Source organism: Triturus cristatus, chromosome 4_2 (genome assembly GCF_964204655.1).
Source record: "Triturus cristatus chromosome 4_2, aTriCri1.1, whole genome shotgun sequence".
NCBI classification, from domain to species: domain Eukaryota; kingdom Metazoa; phylum Chordata; class Amphibia; order Caudata; family Salamandridae; genus Triturus; species Triturus cristatus.
Genome location: NC_140586.1, coordinates 272263821 through 272287102, shown reverse-complemented (window position 1 = coordinate 272287102; position 23282 = coordinate 272263821). Strand labels below are relative to the sequence as shown.

The window sequence follows — 23282 nt, the reverse complement described above, 5'->3', positions numbered from 1 at the left end:
GAACTCATTATCATTTAGTTTGCAAATGAATTCTTTAGCTGACTCAATATCACCCTTCCATATGATGAAAATATCATCGATGAATCTCAGCCACAGGGCACAGCATTCAAAATTGGGGATACAGACAAAGACATCAATCGCATCACATTCAATTTGAGGTAAGAAAACTGACTTAGGTTTGAAACCACTTCCTGGGTTGTCATTTATGTCAATTTCCAACTCTCGTGCAATTTCGGATAAGTCAACATGCAAATTTTGTTCCTGTTGTGAAGTTAAAATATTTAACAATTCAACATCAGCTACATTTAGATTACTGAGACCATCCCTGTCAGTGTCTGGCTCTCTAGACACACATTTAGTATCAAACCATTTTTTTAATTTGAGTTTGCGCGAAAAATAAAACAGATCTATTCTAGTTTGGGCAAAATTCAGATTAAAAGTAGGACAAAAAGACAAACCTAATCCCAGAAGACGTTTCTCTTCCATTGACAATACTCTTGATGAAAGATTCACTACAGTCATTTTGTCGCTTGCTTGCCCCTTGTTGTCATTCCCACTGGGGTTGTTGTTTCTTGTCTTCCTGCGTTGTTTGGCCTTCTTGTTCCTCTTGTTCTTCCTCTGCCTCCTCGCCGAGAGGGAGAGGGCGAGGAGGCAGAGGAAGAAGAAGAGGAACAAGAAGGCCAAACAACGCAGGAAGACAAGAAACAACAACCCCAGTGGGAATGACAACAAGGGGCAAGCAAGTGACAAAATGACTGTAGTGAATCTTTCATCAAGAGTATTGTCAATGGAAGAGAAACGTCTTCTGGGATTAGGTTTGTCTTTTTGTCCTACTTTTAATCTGAATTTTGCCCAAACTAGAATAGATCTGTTTTATTTTTCGCGCAAACTCAAATTAAAAAAATGGTTTGATACTAAATGTGTGTCTAGAGAGCCAGACACTGACAGGGATGGTCTCAGTAATCTAAATGTAGCTGATGTTGAATTGTTAAATATTTTAACTTCACAACAGGAACAAAATTTGCATGTTGACTTATCCGAAATTGCACGAGAGTTGGAAATTGACATAAATGACAACCCAGGAAGTGGTTTCAAACCTAAGTCAGTTTTCTTACCTCAAATTGAATGTGATGCGATTGATGTCTTTGAGAGAGGGGTGTTAGCTGATTTAAAGAGAATAAGATATAATAAAATCCCCCACTTTCAAAAGAATTTGAGTGAACAACAAATCAAGGCATTAGAAGATTTGAAACGAGATAGGACTATAACTATACGACAGTCCGATAAAGGAGGTAATGTTGTCGTATTAGACAAATGTGCATACTTACAAGAAGGATACAGACAGTTAACTAATACGATCTGCTACAATGTTTCAGACAAAAAGGCAATATCCAAATCTAATTGGGAGTATGGAAATTTGCTTGTAGATTGGAGGGAACGCGGTTTATTGGAATGGGAAGAGTATAACTTTTTAAAATGCCAATTTCCCCGTATCCCTATACTGTATTTATTGCCAAAACTGCATAAGGATCCTGAGAATCCCCCAGGCAGACCTATTGTCTCCTCAATTGGCTCTCTACTAGAAAACACTTCTCGTTTTATCGACCACTATTTAAGACCATTTGTGGTAAGTCTACCAGCCTATCTTAGGGATACTACACACTTTTTGACTATTATAGATGGCATTCACTGGGAACCTGATTTCATTTTGATAACCCTAGATGTATGTAATCTATACACGTGTATCAACCATGATTTTGGTCTGCAAGCTATCAGGCACTATCTGAAGACCCGCTCAATCTCCCTATGGTCTCATTCAGAAATGATTCTAGACATGATCAAGTTTTGTTTAACAAACAACTTTTTTATGTTTGATGATGTGATTTACCGTCAGGCCCAGGGCACAACCATGGGAACCTGCTTCGCCCCCAGTTATGCCAATTTGGTAATGGGCTGGTGGGAGGAGCAGGTTGTGTCAACGATCCCCAATTTTGAATGCTGTGCCCTGTGGCTGAGATTCATCGATGATATTTTCATCATATGGAAGGGTGATATTGAGTCAGCTAAAGAATTCATTTGCAAACTAAATGATAATGAGTTCAACATTGCCTTAACAGAAAACATAAATACTAGAGAGATTGAATTTTTGGATGTAAAAGTTGAGATTGTTAACAATTCCATTGAAACCAAACTTTTCCGTAAAACCACAACAGGTAACAGCATTCTTAACGCTACAAGTGCCCACCCACGGAAGCTAATATATAGTATTCCATACGGTGAATTATTACGGGCAAAACGCAATTGTAGCTCTCTTAGCTTGTATGATAGAGAAAAGGATGCCATGATTGGCCGATTCAAAGAGAGAGGCTACAGTATAAAAACTATCTCTGAGGCTTGTAAACGAGTAGAGTTGGTTACACGGACTGAGCTTTTGCATACTAACAAATCTGAATCAGCCACTGAAACCATCAGATTCATCACTACCTATTCAGGTCAAGCCCAGTGTATTCGTCGAATACTAAATAAGAACTGGCATGTTTTATTAACGGACACCAATCTTCAGAAACACCTTAACAGTTGTCCCCAAATCACATTTCAAAGAAGTAAGTCACTCAGGGATGAGATATGTTCCAATTATGTTACCAGCAAGGATGTAAAACTGGGAACTAACTGTCCTGGCTTTTGGTGTTGTAGAAAGTGCAAAGCATGTAAAAACAGTTCAGATTGTAAGACACTTACCCTTACCAACAGTGGCAGAGAATTTAAAATCAAAAAAGCTCTGAGTTGCAACACCGCATATTGTATCTATGCACTTATGTGTCCCTGCAATAAGATCTATATTGGGAGCACTATCCACTGTGCCAAGAAAAGAGTGTTAGAACATGTTAGAGCTATCAGACACCACAATAGACAGTATCCAGTGGCTAGACACTTCTTTGAATATCATTCTCAAAAGTAGGAACTATTGAAAATGGTGGTCATTGACGAAGTTCCAATTGGTGTAAGGGGAGGCAACAGACAGCTAACATTACGCCAATTGGAATCAAGATACATCATTGATTTGGAGACTATGTCCCCGGTGGGCTTGAATTCCAGTGAGGAATTAGTGGTACATTTACGGCAGTAACATATTAAATTTGTATGAATTTTAAAATCCTTTTTGACCTCCAGGTTCATTTTCTGTAATTAACTTTATGGTGATGTATATAGTATGATTTGGCCCACAGAATCTTGACAAAAGCTGTATGTTTCTAATTTTAACACAATCTTTCAAGTAATGTTTTTACATAATATTTTTCCCTTTTTTGTACATCTTTCAGATGGGGTATTTCAGATCAGGCTAATCATGTTGAAGCAAGTACAAGGGAACACAACGTTCTAATTAGGTTGTTGAGTATAATTTTTGCCCACTTGGGCGCAATTCCAATCAACATACAATATATCATGTATTCTATTGTATACACAATGAGGACCTACATGGTGATATTTCATTTGGAAAAATATATATATATATATTTTTTGTCACAATCTAATTAGTTTCATGATGATGACAGCGTTATTTTGTTGTTCATATTTTTGGCCCACTTGGGCTTAATCTGCTTCTGTTCTCTTTAATATGAAGAATAATCACTGCCATGATTAGATACATTTCTATTGAAATTTTACTGTTCTAAGATGGCCACCACTGAACTGTAAAGACATGAGTTTTAAACTTTTTGTCCTTTTTCATTGTTTATTACACTTAATAAAATAGATGCTGTCTCTGCGTTAGCCACAGCGTGAGCAAGGCGAAAGCTGAAACGCGTTGCTGGTGCAGTCGGTATCATTCACTGCATTTCCAAAGTGTCCTGGCGTTCTTTATAAGCTTGAAGAATTGTGGATATATATATATATATATATATATATATATATATATATATATATATATATATATATATATATATATATATATATATATATATATACATGTGATGTCATTTGAGATGTCATGAATGAATATATATATTCACTAAAAAAACGAAAGGTTACAGGGACATTATAGTTGGGAACTAGATTTCTTTTTAAACTTAGAAATTCACTGAAAGAACCAAAGTTTACAGGGTTGTTATAGTTGGACTCAGATTTCTCAGGCACCATACCACAGAAAATTCAGCAGTTATAGTTATCTGAGCTAACTATATCTTCGGCCCCCGCAATGCACTCCTTATAACCTCACATATTACATCACTCATGACATAAGTCAATGACATCCCTGATAACATCTTGAATGACATCACTGATGACATCATCCACATTGATGAATATATATATTCACTGAAACAAAACAAAGGTGACAGGGATGTTATAGTTAGGCTTACATTTTACTCGGACAAAGCCAGTGAAATGACATCACTCATGACATCTCAAATGACATCACTGATGACATCTCAAATGACATCACCCATGACATCACCAAGTGAGTGTATTTTTTTAAGCGTTATGGCTGCTAAAATTTTACTAATGTATAACAAAGATTAAAATTAAATACTAGATGCAGTTGTACTAAGTGATACTACCTTTAACATATATGATGTGAATGGTAGTGTGACTGTATGTGTCCTTGTATGTATCGGTGTGAGTAGTAGTATCATTGTATAAGTGGGTGTGTGAATTGCTGTGTGGGTGAGTATGATTTCATCCAGTGTCTGCGAGTGCTTTTTAAAAGTAACTCACAGTCTCACATATATACGAAGGTAAGTGGCTGTGGGCATACATGTATGGGTGTGTGTGTATAAGTGGTGAGTAGAAGAGTGAGTGGGTATGTGAGAGAAACACAAGGGAGTGTGTGTGAGTGAGTTTCAGTGTGGATGAGTGAGAGGTTGTGTTAGTGGGTGTATTAGTATGTCAGTGGCTGTGTGAGTATCAGTATGAGTGTGTGGGTGTGTAAGTGACTGTATTGTTGAACAAGAGGGTGAATTAGTAATTGTATGGGTTAGTGTGTGGGAGTGTAAGTGTCTGTAAATGTTGAATGAGAGGTTACATGAGTCACTGAATGGGTCACTGAGAAGGTATACAAGTGTATTTATGGGAGGGTGAGAGATTTACGACTGGCTGTATAAGTGTACAAATGTAAGTGGGTGTGTGAGTTGTTGTAGGGGTGAGTGAATGGGTGTGCGAGTGATGGTATAGGTGAGTGAGTGTAAGAAAGGATTTGTACTGGAGAGTATGTGTTTGTGTCAGTAACTGTAAATGTGAGTGAGTGCATGTGTTACTATATGTATGAGTAAGTGTGTGAGAAACTGTATGAGTAAGTGAGTAGTTGTGTGAGTGAGTATGTGGGAAAGTGAATAGGTATGTGAGTAGCTGCACGGGTGACTGATTCAGTATCTGAGTGCCTGTATGGATGAGTGAGTGGGTGTGTAAGTGTCAGTATGCTTCTATTACTGGATGTATGTGTATTGATTAGTCAGTATGTGGATAAGTAGATGTATATGTGACTAAATGGTTGCTTTAGTGGATGTGTGGTTGAGTTGATGTGTGAATGGCTGAATGGGTGACTGAGTACGTGTATGAGTGATAGTATGCATCTGTGAATGGGTATTTTATTGGTAGTAGGACAATGGGAGTGGGTGAATAAGATGCTCTATGGTGTAGTAGTTGATGTGTGAGTAGATCTGTAGATTCTGACATCAGTGATGTCATTAGTGATGTCATTTGAGATGTCATTAGTGATGTCACTGACCATGTCATGAGTGATGTAATCTGTGAGGTCATATCTAGTGCATTGCAGGGGCATAAGTTATAGTTTGCTCTGGTAACTAGAACTGCTGAATTTCACTGGTTTGTGCGAGTAAAATGTAAGGCTAGCTATAATGTTCCTGTAACCTTTGTTTTTTTCAGTGAATTTCTAAGGCTTTCTAAATTCTATTTCCTAACTAGAATGTCCCTGTAACCTTTATTTTGTTAAGAAGTAGTTGCGTTTGCATAGTGATGGAGAAAGAGGGCATGGCCTCCAAAGACCTCCTAGCAATCCCCCTGTGTGGGACTTACTGGAGGCAACAGGAACCCCTCCTATTACCTCCAGTAAGTAGTGTGTATGTATATATAGTCTAAATTGGCACAGTTTTCCATGTTGCATGTTCTTGTATGTACATGTCTTTTGAGAATAGCGCAAACAACCTAAATTAACAGATGAACGAGCATGACAATGGAGTGATTACAAAGTTGAGATTACTTTATAAGAGAGGAAGTGTGCTGGACCGATAATTCTCTCTTCCCCTTCGCATTTAGCCTGGACTTAATATGTAACCATATGTCACCGCTGTTGGGCACATCACCAGGCGGATAAGAGTAACAGACTAAAGGAAGCTTAAGTGCAGCCTGATGCACAATCCTCAAGCTAAGTCTAGGGCACACTTGGAAGACCCAGACTTGCAGTGAAATGTCCTGAAATAAAGCACTTTAAGGTTTCCACAATGAAAGGAAAGCTAAAGTTTGGGGGTAAAAAGTGGCATTAAAACAAAGAATGTGATAGAAGTTCATGAACCATCTATTCTAAATCACTGGTCATGCCCCGGGCTGCATTCATATTTTTAGCTTACTTGTTCCATTACTTGAATGGGACACATAGATGAACATCAATCCAAACTCACCTCAAAGGTTTGGCCCAAATTGCTAGGTCAGGCTGCTGCGCTCATTTGCGACTAATGTCTCCTAGAAATCCAAAGTACATTTCCCTGGCAAGGCCTATTGAAGCCACAGTACCCGCTCTTCTGGCATTTCGCATAGGGAACACGTTCACTAATTCAGGAACCAACAGCCATGGAGATTTTCACAGAGAGCAGCAGATGGTGGGATCAATAAAAAATGCCAGTAGTTGGCTCTTGCTCAAGGGTAGCCAGCTACCACTGTGAAGCAGAATTGGTGGGAAAGGCCACCTTCACTTTGCTGCGTCACTAGCTCTCCCAATGTATTTTTTTTTTTAAAGAAAAAGACGAGGGCAGATACAACATTTTCCTTAGGAGGGCATCACCACTGTTGAGCCGCCATTTTTCACTAGTAGCACTGTCCACTGTCTGTGGTGTTAGCATCAGACACAGCCCAAAAACAGATAAGGGATATTAATATGTTCTTTGAATATAAAAGTGTGACTGTGCTCGATAGTTTCAAAAGGAGACTTGGGGGTGCTTCAAAGTATTCTCGAAAAACTGTTTAAAATCATGAAATTTATAGCGCAATTTCCAAGAAAATGTGCTACAAATCCAAAGGATCTGAAGCGACAGAAAATGAAATATTCCAGTAATTATGTGGTGTTCAAGCCTTACCTTCTCATGGGATTATTGGGGTTTACCCTACTCCAGAAGTCTGAAAAAAAGGCATCAAAACAATTTTCCTAAAAATGAACTAAATAACAAAGTGCATTACATGCAGTCAAAAATAGGATTATATAATTTCATTTGGCACCAATGACATACTCCATTAATTATGTGATGTTTGAGACAAGGCTTACCGTCTCACATGGTTACTTGTGGCTACTCTACTCAAGAAGTCTTTGAAAAATGGCAGTAAAACAATTTCCCCAATTTTTTTCTAAATAACTATATGCATTATAAGGCAGACAAAAATAGGATCATGCAATTTCAATTAGTCTATCACTTATGAAGATATACATTGCATCTTTCGTCACTTATTTTCCATGCTGCCCTTCCAAATAGATTAAGGCAATCAACTTGAAAGTGGTGTGGACTAAAAATCACTGTTATACAAATCGCACAATCACAACGGCTAAAAAGGCAGGCCTGTCACTCTGTATTACAGTTGCCAGAGTTCTCGCTGTGTGCGTAACATAATTTTCCAGTAATAGGCTTTCAACTAACAAGCCAATACATTTTGCAAGTTTCAGTCTTTACTTACTCGAATTGAATTAATTGGATTAACACAATTGCCATCAAAAGAAAAAATCCTGGATTCAATATCTGCTGTTTGGCGTACATGAAGAGATCTGGTAATCCTAGTCTGGGAGTATACTTTTTTGAGAAAGAAATACGATTGCACAAGTGCTATCTATCTCTTAGTCTTTTTTGTCCTGTTTCACGCTAATTAACTGGTGCTTTATGACAGCTGTGCATACATGATTGAGCAATCCGGAAAGTACAGAATCCTTGACTAAGGGCCTCTCTACTCGACACAGACTTGTTGGACAAATAAAAATAATGGTTGACCCAGCAATAAACAGATAACAGAAAAAACACTGTCACGTTATGTTTTACCAGAGAAAATGGAATACTAGTTTTTTTTCTCTCTTTTTTTTTTTTTTTTAGAGAAAAAGAAGTAAAGTCAGACCATTCAATTACTTCATTTTCTACTTTGACCTGTAAGTTTGATTTAAATAGTTTGGTTTGCGATCCTTCTTCATTGTACTCTTTGTATTGTAATTGACACTTGCTTCACAATGATTCTCAAAGAAGCCTCTCATGACCACAACTATCAAAGAAAGATTATTATTTAGCCTGTTCAATATACCCCTCACTCATTACATGCTCTCACCAAAACCAGAGTTTGCTCCACATTCTGCTTTGGTTTTACACTTCCATAATCTTTCTGATTTGAAGGCAGAAGACTTCACATTTGACTTTATGTTTGCACTGTCTGAGACAAAAATAGTGCTAAAAAGGTCATTCGCTTTGAATCATAATTTTAGCTATTAAGCATAAAAACATGTTTTCGCTAACGCAGCAATCTGATTTTATTTTCTAGGGTCTGTCATTCATACGTGAGCATAGAAAGCACATAACAAATAGGCACATACCGTAACCACTGTTGCAATAATAGCAAATCCAAGTAAGAATTTTGCATTTTCTTTTGCTGTTTCCAATTCAATTGATGGATCATTGATATGATCATAATACAGCCACCACAAAACACCCGACACAACTGAAAAAAATGAGAATACAAATTAATCATCAGATTATCAAAGATCACAGTCACAGTAAAATAACTTTACTTTTAAAATAACACATGAAAGCCATAAGCATATGTGCTTTCACATACATACAACATGCAGAGATTACATTAAACAGTACATGAAAATAAAAAAATAAAAACTAGGGCATAACCCTACATACGCCAGTGCTATATACTGTGCTTCAAAATTAGAAAAGTATATGCCAGCCACAAGGATGATTAACTGTTTCCGCTTGCGAATCTCGATTCCTATGTCTAAATATACAGACTCCATTCAGAAGTCCTTTGTGTCCATATCAAAGGCCTGCTGAAATCTGCAGGTCATATCATCATGGTAGAGGGCAACACTTTCAATTTAATAGACCAAATTTTGATCAAATTATAAATGGAATCCTTTAATGCAAATAAGCAATGAGCTATTCTTGGAAAACAGAGAGACCTTTTACAGTACCAAGCAAAATTCTAATGGAACTAGTCAGTCTAGAACTTCAGAAATAATTATTATTTTCTGGCAAAAGACACAGCCATGGGCTGTTCATAAGCAATATAAATAACTTAATTATTTATGTGTAAATTTGAAGGAAGGTGAATTTTCCACCAATGCATGACATTAATACTTGGAAGAGGTACATACACAATGTTTTTGAACTGGAACGTTAAAGGCACTAAATCAATGTGCACAATGACTGAAATCGTCACTAGATATTAAATTAGTAATGAATACCATCAAAGAACAAACAAACTTTGTACGATGTTTGAGTCAGAAATCAAGATCGACACCAAGTTGCATAATTGCATATGAAGCATATTGACTAGAACATCCGGAGAACAATGCTAAAAACATCTTGCTACGTTATCAGAACTTTCATTCGAAGGATAATCTCTTTTCATATTATTTCTTAAGAGAAGACACTGCAATTCATAAGATGAGTACTTCACAAATCCAGAAGAACTTACTTAAAATGTAGACAAATTCTATCCTAAGATCTTAAATAACTTAGAGAAGGGATAGTTTACTAAGAAGAACTGCTGAAAAAAAGAAACCAAAAAAAGAAACCACACTGGGGACTAGTAAGAAGAACAAATAATGTGAAAAGCCTTGTCAATAAAGATAGATTCCTAGAGATCATAGAGTGCGGGCTGCAAATGCCAATCTCTGCATCAAAAGAATCAAAAATATATGAACTAGTGCTGGCCTGTTTATCAGTAGGAAAAAAAACAATCTAATGACATACTATCTCCATAGAACTTATCATCCTCTCAGAATGTCCACAGATGTAGAAATTGTTAGTTCTACAACCAAATACTTGTGAGGAAAGAATACAAATGCCAAGGACAAAATATCAATCACAAGAAATTCACGAATTACAACAGAAAGAAGGCAATTTACAGCATAATGTCCATGGAATCTAGTATACATTGTCAAACCATCCAAGAGGTCAGAAGGCAAATCATCCAACACAGATCTAAACTTAGATATAAATTAACAATAAATAAACAATCACACTGAAAAGTACATAAAGTGGACCAATCTACTGATGGTGCAGAAAAGCCAAAGAGAAGGCAGCGTGGAAGCATTATTATTCAACAAAAGAAGCCCATATTATAATGATAAAAACAAGAGAAAAATGGATGGAATATAGAGGCAGAATTGCAGAATGTACGAATTACTACATTATCCATTATAAGACTTACTGCTACACTGGAAACTGGTTTAGCCCCCTTTCTACATTAAAGCATGGCATGTGTCCCCAACAAGATTAGAGCCATATGGCCAACAACAGCGAGAAATATTTGCATAACTTAAAACTCAGAAGACATGACATTGTTAAAATTCTGTAGGATATTAAGGTGTACTCGAAGTTGATAAGACAGTCTGACATGATGCAAGTAGATCATCAACTGACTAGATAGCTATGTCAAGTCTCCATGGTGATGGAATATACATCGCACTCTAACATTCTTATGGACGTAGGCTGTGCGATGCTTCGTAAAACAGAATGCATTTCTCTAAGCCAACAGAAAAAAAAAATGTGGCCAAGCAGAAAGTAAAGAATACTGGAGATACGCACTTCCATCCAAAACAAGCACAAATTACTCTTGATAATGTGGACTAGTTTATATTAATATTAGATATTCCCCGAAACTGGTGTTCGAAATCTAAAAGATCAAGAAAGGGGTATGACAGTGATGGCCAAAGTGGCAAGCAGTCCCTAAGTATTAATAAACAATATTGATAGTTGAAACTGAATGTTGGTATCTCACTTTTTACAGGTAAATGATAGAAGGCAAGCAATGCAAACATATTAGTAGGAATGACTACTTGTAAATGCGCTTCCCTTAAGTGGACATATCCAAAACAACTCAATTCAATATAATAAGTGAAAATGCTGACTCAAAGCAATCCAATTCCAAACCAAAGCATCCACAATCTACTACCCCCTTCCAGCCCATTAAGCTTTCTGGAGGACTTCTCTTTCCTTCTAATGCACTCACAAACTGCCTCCAAATCATCGGAGGCTAACTCCTGGCTGGAAGACACACCTACCCCTTTAACCAAAACATCCTGAAATTCTAATTTCGTCAAAACCCATCCCACAAGAAAGGCAGTGAGAGGATCAGTTTGATTTGTTCTGCATTCCGTCCATCAATTGTGTGTCTTTTGCTTTCTCGCCCTAAGGGCGCCAGGTATGCTGAGACGCGAGTCCTGGGCTCACTGTGCCACTGGAATCAAGCTATCCTGGCTGAAGAGGGGTGAAACCCCGGAACCGGTCCTAGGATGCTTGTTTCCGGTCCAGGGAGGACCTGGCTTGGCAGTTCGGGCTGGACTGTACCCATGAGGCACAGGGTGGGTCAAGGCTGATTTGCATATAGCCAGGTCTAAACTGGGGTGGCATGGTGAGCAAAAGAATGATGGATTTAACCCAGATCTCTTGACTGGGGGTGAATGTTTTGATTTGTTCTGCATTCCGTCCTTCAATTGTGTGTCTAGTGAGATGATCACCACCATTCAGCAAGGGGCAGTCGGTCTTTGTTAGTCCATCATTCACTCTTGTCAGACCATCACATGATCATTTTCACAATCAGAAAACCACACAACTGTACGAGGCACAAACACAAAGTTACCACTTTTATTTCAACAATAAGCCATCTTCATAAACTTTGCTCTGGAGCATTTTGCCCTCCTTCCCCTTAATGAACACCCTTAATCTTTGATCCGCCGTCCCCAATCAATCAAACTTTCCCCCTACAAGGAAAATATACACCCCAAAACAAAAAATCCTCCCAAATACACTAGTCGCTAACAAAAACCTATGTCATAAATACCTTGGAAAATCAAACCAATATCACTTACACTGCCTCCTAGTAAAAAGACAAGCATCGGGCTGATGACAAGCCAGAGTCAACATTTTCCCTTTATTCTTCATTTCCCCGTCACCTCAAACATACATTCATCTCAACTACCTATACGACACCTTTCCTCAAGTGCGAATCTTCTTTCATTACAGGTTTAGAGTATGTGCTCTGTTCGGCTGCTAAATTGTAAAGTGCAGTAATTGTGACAGGTGCCTCTGCACTTTATAAGAAGACAAATACAAATCACTCCATATTCTTAACAAAAGAGTAATACATCATGGAAGCAGTAAACAACTCCTGAGAGCTTTTCACATTCAAGACCTTTTCACACACTTCTGGTACTAAACCACACAATCCTAACAGCACTCACCACCCCCATTACACCTCTCAAAAACAATCACCATACCCCCACTAAATCACCCATCCCTAGCCAGGCAACCAGCAGAAATTCACACTGTTGCAGAAGAAACCTTAACACTCCAATTAATTAAATGTGTCAGGAGCTTCCTTACAGCGATGGCCACAGTTCAAGCACATGCCGTTATGTTCCCAGACTGAGTATTCGCCCACTCACACTAATCTCCTTCACACCTCTTAGATCTGATATAAAATACAGTCAGACAGGTGATCATGTGCCAGCAGCCAAGCTGTGGGACAATCTCCATCCTTACATCTGCAAGTCAAGATGCTTTCACAATTCAGGACCGTCTTTATCATCAGCCTTCCCCCACCCATCCACATCTGCAAAGGCCCCGCCGGCTAACCAGTGTAATGGCAGTAGCAGGCAGATGCAAAAGTCACAGATGGCCTGTGTGCTTGCAGAGTAATGTGATTATCCACATCCTGGCAGATTTCCAGTGGGATTAGAAAGAGAACCAGTTCAACATGAATGGGGGAGGTTTGTGGGGATGGCGTGGGAACAAATCTAATTTCAGTAAAAACAACATGAAGTGAGGTATGGTTTAGTAGTCCTAATGACGATGACAACTACTGCACCTCTGAAGACAAAATACATGCCTGATTGTGAACAACTGGTTTGTGACACCAATCGGATAATAATAACTGCGGCCAAGCAGAAGGGATGGCTTGGCTGAAAAAAGGCGTCTCTAGGGACGGCCACTGTCCAGACGCGGCACAGCACCAAACAATGCGCGCCCAGCATTTTTTTCCCTCCAAAGTAATGCCTTTCACTTTTCAGAGTTCTATTTTTAGTTTGATCCACGACAATATTTTCAGAGTGAAGAAAAATATTTTAATCTCTGCCCTTTGAAATAGAAACTAAGACGATTTGGGGAAAGGGCCTGGGTCTTTTTTAAGTGAGAATGGCTAAGTTGCATATGTTGCTGGGCAACAAGCACAGCCTATCACAAATGATGGATGAGAAGAACAAAGTACAGCTCCCTTACGATGCTGGGCCACAGACCTGCGTAAAAATGGGATATGGTGCAACCCTACAAAGCCTCTCGTTCCCTTCGATCGGACCATCAACATCTGCTGCAGGTCACGAGAGTAAGGAAGGCAAGATCTGGGGGCAGAAGATTCTCCTTCAATGTGGCCACTCTGTGGAACTCCCTTCCACTTTATTTACGCTTGGAATCAAGTTTCCTGCGTTTCCGCAAGTTGTTAAAAACTTACTTGTTTCCTGCCTAACTCCTAGTGCCTCATGTTATGACGTCTCTTTCTGGATGAGCGCGGGGATGCCCAAGGGTAACCAGGCGCGTTATAAAACTCATTAATAATAATAATAATAATAATAATAATAATAATAATAAAAAGAGTGTGAAGTTTGAGGAACCATGCAAGACTTGTTCTGATCTACAAACACCGGTAGACAAGAAGGACTGCATTAGACTTATGTTAGTATTTTTGAAGTTTCTGTGACCTACAAGGAGTTCTGAAATGCACTTCCCAATTACATTTAAAAAGGTAACCGATGCAGTATTAGTTCATTTATATACACAAATGTGCGGTGTTGTTCATCACGTGCAGTGACGTGCACCATGACAATTGCATAAAATCCAATATCAGTAGCTTTCCGACTGAATTTTTTTCCCCATGAAATATCACACCAAGGCCCCTTGCGCACACCCTCTACATGAAGATGACTGATTTAGGAAATTAAATATTACATTTGTTTTTAAGCGATCCAAATTGTTTAAAATGGAGGTTTGCACATCCGTAGTTCAAAATGTCAAAAGCAGCTCGGTGCTACCATAAGAAAAAGCGTATTTCCTTAAAAAGGTGTGAAAAGGACCAGAAACGTCTGAAGAAAACGTTTCCAAAGTGCAGATAATTGGATCACACGCAGTTACACTTTGGGTGCATCGCATAGATTTTCATAAATCTGACCCCATGTCTGGTGCAGTGGTGAGGATGACCGAGAAAGTAAAGAATTAGTAGCCGATTTCGAGCGCACTATTTTAAATGGACACAGCTTAATTACAGACAGAAATGCACCAAAATTGCCACTGAATTCATCGTATGAAACCCCCGCCGATCTCCAGACTTGAAACTTCCAGATAGTTGTAGGTAATGATAAAAAAAAGACGACAATTCAACACAGTGAAATAACATAATCACAGCAAATTCGAGACAAGCACTATTCTACTAAGTATCAGAATGTATTCCCAGTCTTCATTCCTTGGCTAAGAAAGCAATGCTATCAAGAGGCATCGAATATTCACACACATCCATTAGAGACTTGGGGTCATAAAGATAGAAAAACGCTGCTGTAAAAATCTCTGTTTGCATTTCTTTTATAGGGAATGAAATATCTGTTTACATCGTTGGTTTCCTGAAAAGGGAGTCTGAACTTTCTGTGGTGTGCAGGGGCACAAATCACTACCAAGACATTCCGGAGTAACAAATCACTCTAAGAGTTCACACACATAAAAGAAACAAAATGGCGCCTCTGCTGACGCGGCCATAAAAACTGTTCAGGCTAGGGGGAGGCCAGGCCTCTGGAACAAGTTCAGTTTAAAAAACAAAGTTGTAAAACAGTGCTCTTTTATTATGTGGCTTGATTAATAGTCCTACACAGCTTCATAAAGCCTATGGGTTATTATTTTACGTCTCGTTCTTTCACAATTTTTTTTTTTTTAGCTTATTCTCTATTTTCATGTGTTTCGTGTAAGTACAAAAAATAGACACTTTACATCATACTTAAAAAATCCAAGTGGTAAATTGAAGTGCAAATGCTAGCAGAGATAGTAGGCCCAAATCAGATAAAACCGTGTAAGTACTTGATTGGCCAATTGGTTTCTAGCATACTTGAGTATGGGTAAGAATGTTAGCATGCGCTGGACACTACGTTCAAGTACAAAACAATGTATTTGTATATATATATTTTTTTTACAGGAGCAACAAATGCAAAATATTAACATTGTTTATAGGTTTGGTCTGGGAAATAGGGCAGGCAAGTTGCATATACAATCTAGGTATAAGATAAGAAGAATTATAGTTTATCTTTGTTACAATGACCTGTGTCCTAACAGCTTTGTAGGATATTATTAGGCTGGTCAGCAACCTTCCACCTGGACAGCTGGCATAAGGTAGTGCATAATTTCCAGCCTACAATGAAAGAATTCCACACTTTTTTACTGTGAAGTCTTGGCTAGTTTTACGTTTAAAGGCAGCAAGTCCTATATGATCTTTCAGCATAGGCAACTGCTTGTCTGTCCATGCTGATTGTTACTATGTTAGTTCTACAACCTTATGTGTCTCAGTTTTCAACTTAGTCCTCATAGTTTGTTACAAATACAGAACCATTATACATTAAGGCCATTGTCTGCAGGTGCCTTAAGGCACCACCACAAATAGACACAAGAGAGCACCAAATTGAAGCAAACCCGGTCAGTGTTAAATTATTGACTATAAAAATAGATTTTACAAAAATATAGCCTGCAACAAATACTGACCTTATTTATAAATAGGTCGTTACAAAATGTGCGGCGTTCATTTAAGTTCCTAATTCCTAAATCCAGTCACACTCACTTTACAAATATTTTAGGATTGTATCCATTTACTTTTCCAACTGCAAATTTGGAGACATTTGCCTGATAGTTCAATTAAAGGCAGATCGAAGTTTCTGTAATGAGATATTCAAGCAAGGTCGAGAACCTAATAGTTTGTATTTTGGAGTCTATATTTTTGCATCAGAGGTTTTAAAATCTATATTTTGAGAGTACCTTCAATAGTACCCTCGTTGCTGTGGGAGGGACAGGATCTAAAAAGCTAAATATCAATCTATATTGGGTTCTGAAAATACTTGCAATGGATTTGAAAGTAGGGGTATCCACCATAGTTTCACAAGGGCCAAGTTCTTGCAGAGTTTCTGAATATCCACATAGGATACATTTGGATCCACTGAATCGAAATGGAGCTGATGCACATAGTCAGTGGTTATCCTCAAAATTAGACATGGATTCAGCTCTACTGGACTGACACTGGACCCCCCGACTTTTGAGGAATGGCAGTGCTTCACTTTCTGCCACTGGCTTGTCTCTTCAGTGCTCAGTCGTGGACAGGAAGCACTTATCTATTTCCCATTCCAAAGTCACTCTGTGCCATAACAGTTTCTCCAGGTATGTCTTGTGCTGCCTACTTCCAGAGTGTGTGACCTCGGATCAGAAATTGCAGTCTTTCATCATATAGTAATTAGGACGGATATGGGCACAGCGTTAGCACAAAGAGAAGGCCAAAGAATAGAAATAGGAGTTGGCATTTTTAATTAATTATTTCTAAAGCTGTGCATCCCAGTCACAGCTAGCATGGATGCTGGCGTGCTTTCTGTGAAGGCCATTAAGTCTATGACTATACTAACAAATTCATGCTCAATGCAGATTAGCCTGCTGATTTCTAATCTATCAGTAAAACGATCTCCTTGGAAATCTGTATGTTTGTTTAAATACCTATTTGTTTTTTGTATTTAAACAGTACCTCTAGAGTCCCCTACGACCAATTTCAAATTAAAAAACATGCACTGAATATGAACTAACTTGCCCATGAAGACCAATGTGGGTGTATACGTGGTTGCAGCACAGCTATGAACATTCGACGCTTAGTTCATATTATGAAAGAGACACAAGACGTTATGGAGGAGAAGGCTTTGATATCCATTGATCTCGAAAAAGCGTTCAATACAGTAGATTGGGTTTACCTTCTGAAATTGCTGAGAGTGACGGGGTTTGGACCGCGGTTCCGTATATGGGTGCATATCCTTTAAGTGGAGCCGAGTGTTCCGGTACGGCTGTGAAGGAGCAAATCGGCCAAATGGGTACTGGAACGTGGCACCTGTCAAGGATGTCCCCTATCACCACTGCTATTTGCTCTGGCCATTGAGCCTATGGCGATGAGAGTCAGGAGAGATCTTCTACCATGGGGATGACGGATAGGGAATGATACCCACCTAGTATCTCTTTATGTGTATGATGCACTGTTTTATGTTACATCTCCCCGCAAAGCGGTTCCCACACTTTTACAACTTCTAGATGAGTTTGCTACCTGTTCAGTGCCATGACTTAATAGGCATAAATCATTAACCTTCCCACCAGCAGGAATTGTAGCGAAAAATCCACAGGACCTACCGAGTCTCAGGTTGAGATGGGAAACAAATCATTTTAGATATTTGGGCGTGTAAGTGGCACACGGGGACGTACGATTCCTACACCTGAATAGGAATAAGGTGATAGAATTTCTAAAGTGTTCTGTGTCTTTTTGGAACAAGGTTCCAATGTCCCTGATGGGGAGGATAGCTGTGGCCAAAATGGTGGTATTGCCTGGATGTCTGTATGCCCTACAAAATTCATTGTGTAGCATACCCATGACGGTCTTCAGACAACTGAACTCACTGTTGGTTTCTCTATACTGAGCAGGGAAGCACAGTAAGGTGGCGTTGCAGACCCTATCAAGGTGCTACGAGAAGGGAGGCCTCGAGGCACCCTGTCTAGACTTATACTATTATGCGGCCCAACTACAACATACAGCTCGGTGGCTGGATGAAGGAGACAACTTGGAGAAGCGGTTGCTCAATGGGCAGGAGCAGCTGGGAAGTCTTCCTGTAATTTTATTGGAGGGTGCGGGAGCCCCCGCGAACTTGCCATATATTGTTAAGCAAACAGTGTGTATTTGGCAGACGTTCGTGGAGCGTGTGCTTAAACATGCACTGTTTCACCGGGAATTGAGTCTTTGGATCTTGGCCCTAGTACAAAAAATGGTAGAAAACATGTCATATCAGGCCTGGAGAGAATATGGATTCCAGGTACTGGCAGATCTGTATATAAATTATACCTTTGTCACCTTTGAACAAGCATGTGAGGAGTTTGGGCTGGGCCAAGGGCAATATCTGCAATATGCAGGCCGTACGGAACGGTTTAAAGCGACCTGGCCTGCGTATCTACAAGCCCCGGTAGTAACTGACAGTCTGCATATATTGCTCACATGTGGGAGTGGGCGAAGCTTGGTGTTGTTACTTTACAGGGACATGAGGGCAGACACAACGACCCTTCCCCTTAAGGCATGTGCAGCTTGGGATGAGGATGTGCAAGCTCCCATGGTGGATAGGACATGGTTGGGGGCCTGCTGCTTAACATGTACGGTATCCTGCAAAGCACGTCTAAAACTCATACACTTAAAATTTTTGCAGCGGGTATATATGACTTCAGCTAGGCTTCATCGTATTGACCCTAGTCGCACCCATGAGTACCCCAGATGTAGCGAGGTACGAGCAGGTTTCATGCATTTGCCATGGGAATGTGCGGAGGTGTATATGTACTGGAAACGTGTAGTTGAGAGAGTGTGTGCATTGGTATACGGATTGAAGTTTGTCCCTTACATTGTCTATTGGGGCAGTTTCCAAGACCCAAAAAGAAAAAAATGGCATATAAATTGCTGCAGCTGACCATTGTGTTGGCCCGACGGAGGGTAGCCATAGTATGGATGAGTAATTGGGCCCCAACGATGGAAAGCTGGTTGAGCGATGTGCGAGAGGGGTCTCTAGCAGAAGAGATGCATATGAAGGTGAGTAGAAAGGACGAAAAGTTAGAGGAAGATGCTAGTTGTTGGAGAGAGCCTGAATAAAGTTGAAACTGCGCCTTTATGGAACATGTTTATTGTGTAAGCGTATGAACATCGTGACTGTAAAACACAAAAAGTTGATAATGCCTATGTCACTGGTATCTATAGATGGATAATATATATACAGATTATATGAGGAGATTAAATGTGCCCATCCACACAAAATTGAGCAAATAAAGTTAAAATATATATATATGCATTGCTCTTCAACATCCCCCTCAAAAGGACATGAGAGAAACAATCAAGACAATGTATAGTGAGGTTTTCACATCTCACACAACTTCCCTAAGTCGTCTCTCTGTGAACGCTTCTGTACAAGGGCCTAATAGGGCGTAGGTGTCTGAAGGGAGTGGGCTCTCTTTGAGGTCTTCTGTACAAGGCGTAACACGTGATTCGTAGGTGCTTTATCACCTTAATGAGGGAGTGTGTAGGGTCTTTACCACCTAGTGGGGCATGGATGCCTAAAGCGAGTGGTCTTGAACTGAAGACTTCCGTACAAGACTAAGCCTGTGTGTTGTGTTGTGCACACACATCTCATTAATTGCGCCTGAGAGATCACCTGGGTACAGGGTGAAGGATGTACATAATAGGAGATTGAACTCCTAATGGGGCATGTATGTCTAAATGGCATGGACTGTCCATGAGGTCTTCTGTACAGGGCGTCTGGTGTGCACAGTATGGACTTTTACCACTAAGGAAGCATGAGTGTATCAATAGAGTGAGCTCTGTTGAAGACTTCTGTAGAAGATGTAGGCTGTGTGTTGTAGGGCCTAGGCCACTCACGCCTCATCAATTGCACCCGAGAGAATGCCCACCAGCATACAGCCTGGAGCAGAGTGAAGGGTGCGCATAGTAGAGTCTAAGGGGGCCTGGGTGTCAGGAGGGTGTGGGTGCGCTTGAAGAATTGTACAAGGCATAGGAGGTCTGTTGTAGGGCCATGGCGCTAGCATTGATTGTGCCCATGAGACTGACTACCCGCAAATAGCCTGGTACAGTGTGAAGGGTGTACTTAGAAAGAGCATGAGCACCTAATGGGACGTATATGTCTGAAAGGAGTGGGCTGTCCATGAGATCTTCTATTAAGGGTGTAGGGTATGCATAGTAGGGTCTTTCCTAAGTAAGCATGAGTGTACGGAGGGAATGGGCTCTGTTGAAGACTTGTGTAGAGTGCGTAGGCTGTGTGGGACAGGAGCTTGGCCGCTTGCATCTCATTGATTGCACCTGAGAGATTGCCTAAGCATAGACAGCTTGGTACAGTACTAAGGATGTGCGTAGCAGGAACTTGAGCACCTACTGGGTTGTGGATATCTGAAAAGAGTGGGTTCTCTGTGAAGTCTTCTGTACATTTCATAGAGTGCGGGTAGTAGGTGCTTTGCTACCTTTGTGTTTTTTGTCTTTTTTTTTTTTTAACTCGGTCCCGCAGTACTTCTCTGTGCGAACCTTTGCTCTCCCAAGAATACTGAGGGACTCGCTATTTGTGTATTTTTTATCGTCCACCTTAGGGGAGTCTCTCTAGGATTACCCACCCTCCAATAACAGCAAGGGGGTCAAGGTACAGGACATGGGGACCGAGACCCTGCGTCCTGTAATGGCGGTCGCAACATTTTACTTCATGTTGCGGCTGCCAATCACATCACTCAGTCTTGTTGGATTCTTGCAACTTCAGACAATCAAAACACTTTATTTTCCCATGTGGTCCTGCAGGACTCTTGTGGCAAATTATATCTATACATTCTGAACCTTAAATTCTCTAAAACAGCTGAAAAGAATTACACCAAATCACAAAAAGGACACATTCTAGATAAAAGATCTAGCTTTCAGTCAAATTTGGTGCAATTCTGTTCAGTCGTTTTGGCTGCATCATTGTCTAATTTTCCCTTTGGAAAATGCATGGGGAAAAGGCATTTTGAGAACCTATGTTTTTCTTGGCCCCCGCTTGCTGAATCACCTCAAAACCTTCCAGAAAGAAGCGGAAGTGGATAAACTGTTTTGGGAAAGTTTTGTGAAGATCTGCCAAATGGCGCCAAAGTTATTTTCAAAAACAAAAAACGCTCTTCCAATGGAAAGTCTGACCTAAATACAACTAAACAGTGGCAACCCCACTGTGTAATATACATTTGGATGTGACTCATTATGCCCTTGCTGTCATTTGTCTATCACACATTTACTGACATGTCTTGTCAGGGTCCGGTCACTCAGTCTTTTTTGATGAAATTTGTTCAGATGACGGAGTGAGTCCCTCCTATGTAGTGAATGACGATCTCCTAGTACACAGCCGCGGCCCGAGCTTGTTAGAGTGGTGGGACCGGGATGGGGGGTTCGACAGACGACCACGAGGGATAATTTAAAAAATAATTAATTTTCCCTCATTGTCTTCTGTCGAAATAGCTCCCCACACAGCCCCACCGCTCTTACCTGCACAGGCCGCGGCTGCTAGCACATCTTCCTAACTTTTGCCTCGTACTGAATGACAGCGCTTTTCCTTAAGAAGTCTTTCACATATTCAGTTATTGGAGACTGCTGAATGTGTCTCACATGGTCACCTCAAGGATCTCAGACTGCCGATCTGTTCACGCAACCCAGCATGACGCTGAAAGAACATCACAGAAACCTTCTCTTCGTTAACATATCATGCAGACTGTGATGGCACAATTCTACAACACACAGCTATGGACCTGGGTGTCTACGTAAGTTCAAGGTTAATGAGGCACTGCAAGATGCCCTGTAGGGCAATTGAGAAGTCAATGGTAAGATGGACTTTTAAAACCCTGTGAATGAGGTCTTGTATTTTATTCCATAAGGGGGGAAAAAGCATTTGCAGTTGAAGAACATTATTATTAGGAAGCTTATAAAGCGCTATGGTTACTCCGACCGGAGTGTCCCCGTGCTAAGACATAGATTGACCCCAGCGACCCTCCCAAGCTAACCACCATCCAGCGCGGACATCCACACAGAGATGGCACCCTACTACTTTAGCCCTCCCGGGGGGTAACGGAAGAGCCAGGTTTTCAGTTTCTTGCGGAATAGAGACTCCGACTCAGATGTCCTCAGATCCACAGGGAGCTCATTCCATGCCTTGGCTGCCAGGAAACCAAAGGATCTCCCGCCAGCCCGCGCCTTCCGCACCCTGGGCACAATCAATCTAGCACTGCCCAATGATCTCAGTTTACGAGCAGGCTGGTAGACCGCCAGGAGGGGGAGAAGAAAACGCGGCCCCCTTTTCCTAAGGAACCTATGACTAAAGCAAAGGGGCTTAAAGGTGATTCTGGCCCGGATAGGGCGCCAATGCAGTGCCTTCAAAGCTCTCCTAGGGATATTCAGGATAAGCTGGGCTGCGGTATTTTGGACCTTCTGCAGGATGTTAAGATTTTCTGCAGTCACCCCTAGATACAGGACATTGCAATAGTCAAGGCGAGACGTGACCAGAGTCTGTACAATAGCTCTTTTAGCATCCGGGGTGGGGGGGGAAGGGGGGGGGGGGGGGGAGGTCCAGAATATTTTATACGTAGCATCTTTAAAATGCCAAAACAAGTACCGGCCACAGCAGATATTTGCTCAGAGAAGGAAAGATTTTTGTCGAATCACACTCCCAATTTTTTCACCTTGGCTTTCGGTACTGGACTAGGTCCTGGTGCTTCTGGCCACCAATGCTGTGACCAGAGAGAGGGCTGTTTTCTAACCACCATCACCTCTGTCTTCCTTGCATTTAACTGGAGGCAACTCAGTCTCATCCAATCCATAAGCTACCCCAGGCAAGTTCTGAAATCGGCAGCCCTTCCAGATTCCTCCTTTCAAGGGTCACAACTAGCCGAGTGTCATCAGCATATGACACCAGCTTAATTCCATGTCTCAGAACAATATTTGCAAGCGAGCGCATATAAACGTTAAACAGGGTGGGACTGAGAGCT

The 23282-nt window shown here is 40.5% G+C and overlaps 1 protein-coding gene across 1 annotated transcript in view; it reads right to left on the bottom strand.

The window, feature by feature from the left end:
• SLC44A3 (solute carrier family 44 member 3) overlaps positions 1-23282 on the bottom strand; it is a 459235-nt gene that overhangs the window by 133471 nt on the left and 302482 nt on the right. Inside the window, exon 8 of the mRNA XM_085601492.1 lies at positions 8789-8913. Coding sequence (XP_085457618.1) covers positions 8789-8913 — 125 coding nt within the window. The remainder of the gene's footprint in view (positions 1-8788; positions 8914-23282) is intronic.